The sequence below is a fragment of the Cyprinodon variegatus genome, unplaced genomic scaffold, assembly GCF_000732505.1.
Source record: "Cyprinodon variegatus isolate N-32 unplaced genomic scaffold, C_variegatus-1.0 Scaffold469, whole genome shotgun sequence".
NCBI lineage: Eukaryota > Metazoa > Chordata > Actinopteri > Cyprinodontiformes > Cyprinodontidae > Cyprinodon > Cyprinodon variegatus.
The window spans coordinates 1,684-7,069 of NW_015150922.1; the positions used below are offsets into that span (position 1 = coordinate 1,684).

Here is a 5,386-nt window from a genome sequence, read left to right on the forward strand (position 1 = left end):
AAAGGCATAGCTGATCTGGTCAAGTTTACAACTCTAAATTAAAATTGAGATAGCGCTGGAAGCTCGGCTGTCAAAGCCTGATGAAAATTCTAATTTAAGCAAAACTACAATAAATTCATGTTAGCACATAAAATGTCCTGAGGTCCGGGTAAAAGCTACACAGATCTGGACCCAGACAGGAGTCTGCTTGTTTGTGACCTCCTGTATAAATCATGACATTGCTTCATCTGTCCATCCATCCATCTTCTGCTTATCCATGACATTGGTTTCTGGTAAAATTGAAGATTTAGAGCAGGGGGGCTCTTGTGACACAAAGGGCTTCAAACAGTGTCTTCTACCTGACCTGTTACAAGGCTTTCATGGGCTGTTTTTAGATCTCATACAACTTCTTTTTCCACCAGTGTTCAAGCATCTTCATGAAGCTTCTGTAATTTCCTGGTTGCAGGCTGTGTAATAAGAATTAATTGGATAATTGAACTTTATTGATCTCACATTGGAGAAATTTACCTCTGCATTTAACCCATCCCCTTGAGGGACAGTGGGCTGCCATTGTGGGGTGCCCGGACCCAGAGTGGCAGTCTGTGGGAGTGGGGCTTGAACTCAGAACCTCAGGGTTCCAAGCTAACCACTGTGTAGCTTGTGAAAGGAGGACAGAAGGCTTGACCTTGCGTCTAGTGCTGTTTTTAAAATATGAATCCATCCCATCAGAGTACTTAGATGTGATGCTGCCTTTTCTACTTCCCTCTAGTACCACTAGCTTGGCATTAGCAGCAGTTATTTTAGTGTCCATCTCAAGTTGTTTCCTTTTTTCTTTAACATATGCTCCTGTTTCTCCAGTGCATGTTTTTCCTTTAGAGCTGTTGCACAAGCCAACAGTGCAGCCCTTTCTGCTTCTGCCTTTATTTATTCAGCCAGTGCTGAAGCTTTACTGCTTGAGGAGGAACTTGTCATAGAAGAACCCCTTTTGCTTTTGATTCTTCTGAAAGCTTTTATGAATTTATTTGAAATGCTGTCATAAGGTTCAACCTGAGGCTCCTCCTTTATCGTGCCACTACTGGCAACTTTTGTTTCAGCTTTAATATGACTTATTAATGCATTCTGTGCAAGATTTTCAGGCAGCATGGCTCAACCCTGAGCCTCAGCTAACCATATGTGGGTAGCAGCAAAATCATGAACGCTTGAATCCATAGTTCATGTTTCTGCGCTTCATCCACAGGCAATAAACCAAACATTGGTGCACCTTGCATGTTTCTTCATACAAACCCCAAAAACTATAATTCTTCCTTAATGTAACTACACACAATGTCATTTTTAAGAAAGTAATATCTTCCCTTAGTTTTATAAGCTCATTTAACTTAGATTTTCTTTTACTTTATAAATTATTGATTTTCATCAACAAAGCTTTGGCTATTAATGTAACCTTTCTCTTTTCAGTCCTCTCTTTGATCCGTGTTTGAATCCATGTAGTCATCCACATCCATCTGTTCCAGTTCAGCCATAAAAACCTACATCTATAGTTTGTCTATTTGCAACTTGTGTCAATTTAATGTTACATTACATTCACTTGAAAACAAACATATCTATTTATAGAGATCTCTCCTTTTTATTTTTAAAGCAGTCTTGAGACTGCCACCAATGTATTGGATTTTAATATGAACTTTGTGTGCACACATTCGTATTACAGTGGCCATTCATATGCATATGCCCCATTTACACTACCCTCTGAAACCGTTCCATTACAAGTTCGAACCAAGCTGCTAAGCAGGTTTCCAACATTTTGAGTTAATTAAGGCATTAATAAACTGTTTCACAGGAGTGATCATAGTGATCTGCGTCAGCAGTGCTCTGCCAGCTCCCAGATCAGCTTCTCTGATTGGTTGATGTAAATGGTAAATGGCATGTACTTATATAGTGCCTTTATTCAAGTCAGGAGACTTGACCAAAGCGCTTTACACTACATTCATTCATCCATTCACACACACACTCACGGTGGCAAGCTACATTGTAGCCACAGCTGTCCTGGGGCTCACTGACAGAAGTGGGGCTGCCGTACCCTCTCGCCAAAGGGCCCTCTGACCACCATCAGTAGACAATGCAGGTCTCCTGCCCAAGGACACAACGACACTGAGAGTCGGAGTCGGGGCTTGAACCATCAATCCTTCGAATTCAGGGCAAACTCCTACATCCAACGCCACTGTCGCCACTGTCGATGTGGTGTGTCAAGCAGCAAAAGTTACAGTTTTCCAACTCCAGCAGCTGCTGCATTCACATTGCGTGTGTCAGATGCTCAGAAGCTCATGACACGCTGCGACCTTTTGCTGAGCCAAGATGCGCATCACGCATTGACTTTGCATGTAAACTAGCTGCTTCTGTTGCTTCTGCTGCTTGCAGTGTGCATTAGTCATTTAACACAAAACTGGATACCAAAAGCATAATGGTAGCATAATGGTATAAAAATAATCTGCTTAGAATACTATTTTAAAAAGCATCTGTAAAGACAAAATATTTCAATTTTTATTGATTTTTACATCCAATATCAATTGTAAGGGGGGTATTCAAATTCCACCTGGTACAACTGAGACAAAGCATAATTCAAATAATTAGAGCTCTTACATCTCAGATTTTACCAAAGTGTTATGAAGCTACATGAATGAGCTCCTTTCAGGTTGCTGTTTTTATGTCACCTCATCTCCTCTTTTCTCCAGCCTGTAATATAGAATCAATTACAGTGTGTTATTATAAAAGAAGTGTCATCCGTAAGATGTGTCTAGAGGTTTGGAGAGGAGAGGGGGCAAGCTGGTGGAGTCAAGAGAGAAGTGTTTTTGATCTGCAGAACTAATAACAGATGGATTCAGAATTAAGTCACATTGTCAGTAGCATACATTTCTTCTGAAGTAAGTTCAAATTAAGCAGAGGGTCAGAACTAAAAATCCCCCTTGTATGCAATTAAATCAAAAGTGTTTATGCTCTTTCTTACTGATCCTTGCTTGTATAGAGACTTAGATGCAAGGCAAGGAGTAGAACAGGGGATAGTACAAGAGGTTAGAAGAGAGGTATTTGATTAGATTAGGAAAGCTTGGAGCTCTGCAGAGGAGAAATGGTAAACACCCTTTGGCACATGTATGGGCTGACCTGTCTTCTGTCCAGAGCAATGGCGGTGAGCGTCAAAGTGGATACGTGCAGAGAGCAGTATTGTACAAATCGACTGATGTGGCACATTGTCCTCCCAAACACCCAGGTGCTGTGCACAAATCGGACCTAAGAAAACACAAACACACCTGGGAGCTCAGCTTAAAGTGGTTAAACATTCAATAAGCTCATATGACAGAACTAATCTCCGAATTTAGCATTTATGTTTCTCATCTGTGATGGAAGAGTCACAGAGAGAAACAAATAGCCTGTGAAGGCACCGCTGATGCCATGTACTATTGTGCAAAACCATACCTTAGCATATGCGGTCATATTCAGTAAATTGCAATGATGCTTATCCGTTAAGAAGGTATAAAATTTACTATTTATTTAGCATTTGATTGAACGCATTTCTGTATTTATCACCACCCTGTAAGCAAAAACAAAAAAAAAAGCCTTAAAAACATCAGTTTTTGCATTTATTCCTATCTAATAAACCACTAATTACCCTGAGTTTCTGAAATAAATGAACTTTAATGGTGTCTTAATATGTTAAATAGGACTGTACACCAGTTTGTGAAACGTGTCTGGATAACAGGATGTTTTATTTTAAACTGTAGGGATCCTACAGTAATGCAGCATTGCCCCACCACCGCCAGTTTCTGTAAACCATCAGTTAACAAATTAACAGTAGGTTCAGTTCTTTACTCATAAAGGGACATATTTGGCTTTTTAGAAACAGATCCAGCTCTTTTTTTTTAATTATTCAATTTTAAAACAACAGCCTACAAAACAAGCTGATTGGCAAGGTTCTTGCACCTGAAACAGATGCTGAAATTGTATGAAGTAAATGCAAATTGTGATAAATATGTAACTCATTTTAGACCAATAAATTGTTCTATTCAAATAACATTATTTCTGCTTAAAAAAATCTACCAAAATCAAACTTTTGCTGCTACATTAGCTTGTTTTATGTTTGTTTTTCTTTCCAAGTAATTCTATTTTTTGTCATCTACACAATAAAATAGCAGCCTTTCTTTGGTTGCTGGTTAGTTATGAGAATTTGGCCCCTTTATTGAATGGGGCCCCATATAGAGATTGGTTAGTGTCCAGTAAAGTTCTTACCAGAGTAAATGGGGTATTGAGCACTGTGATGAAAATATCAGCAACTGCCAGGTTCAGGATGAACAAGCTGGTGGAGGACTGGGTGCGCTTGTTTTTGGCCACCACATGGCACACCAGCGTGTTCCCGAACAGGGACACCACGATGATGAGCGAGTAGGCGGCCACCAGCAGCACCTTGACTCCGCACTCCTGCGACTCTTTCCCGCTGCTCTTCCTATTCGCCAATGAGCGCCATTCCTCCAGCATCCCATCATCGAAATCCAAGAGGAAAAATCCCGAAGTCCGGTTCCCCGAATCCGCAGAAACATTCAGTAAACTCTCCGTGCGCGGCACCATCGCCTCTCCAAGAAGAGAGGAGTCGTTACGCGTTGCTGCCCGCTGGGAGCCGACCACCCAGACAGCAACAAATGACCAAACACACGCGGCTCGCATGGTTCCACTCTTAAATATGAAAGAAAAAGTGATGTGAGACGCGGAGTTGGAGGTGATGCTGAAGCTGCAGCAACAAGTTGAGTGATGCTGCGCTGCAACGCAGATGTTTTAAACGCACGGAGCCCCCTCTGCGCCTGGTCCAGGTGGGCTGCAGCTGACTGACTGCTGCTCTGCCCATATTGATTTGCACCTCAAGAACCTGTTTGTCTGCAGGCATCCCTGTTTTAAAAGTCAAATGTCGCTGTTTAACCCTGGAGACTTTGCAGGGAGTGAGAATTTAAATCCTTTAGAGGATTAAAAAAAATCAGATATGCATGTAGATGAAATGTTTGCCTTTCACTGCTGTCTTTTATTTTGTTTCTTTCACTTATCTTTATAAAGAAAATATCCACATTTCTGACCAAGTTATTTTATGTAACCTAAAAACATTTCACTGCAGCTGAAGAAGTCATGGTTTGCTCCATACTCCTGGAAAAAATGTTTCTCCAGGGGGGGGGGGCTATAAATTCAAAATAGACTTATACCTATAACAAATAAACGTATAATAAGTTATCACACCAGTATATTTATATAAATGACAAAAAAAAAAAAAACAACATTATAAAAACACTTAATAAAAACAAAAACACAATTTCAGGTAGTTTCACCTTTTTTTGCAGATAAATTTTGCCCTTCTGTCTGTTAGGATAATTATCATTGA

The 5,386-nt window shown here is 40.3% G+C and overlaps 1 protein-coding gene across 1 annotated transcript; it reads right to left on the bottom strand.

Moving 5' to 3' along the window:
- Positions 1-3,132: 3,132 nt before the first annotated feature.
- On the bottom strand, positions 3,133-4,686 carry LOC107094187 (probable G-protein coupled receptor 83; the record flags this gene model as incomplete). Its single annotated transcript, XM_015389637.1, has 2 exons — positions 4,255-4,686; positions 3,133-3,258 (listed from the first exon to the last, which is right to left on the bottom strand). Coding segments are annotated over exons 1-2 (558 nt in total), but the record flags the coding sequence as incomplete, so codon positions are not given.
- Between the last annotated feature and the right edge of the window lie 700 nt (positions 4,687-5,386).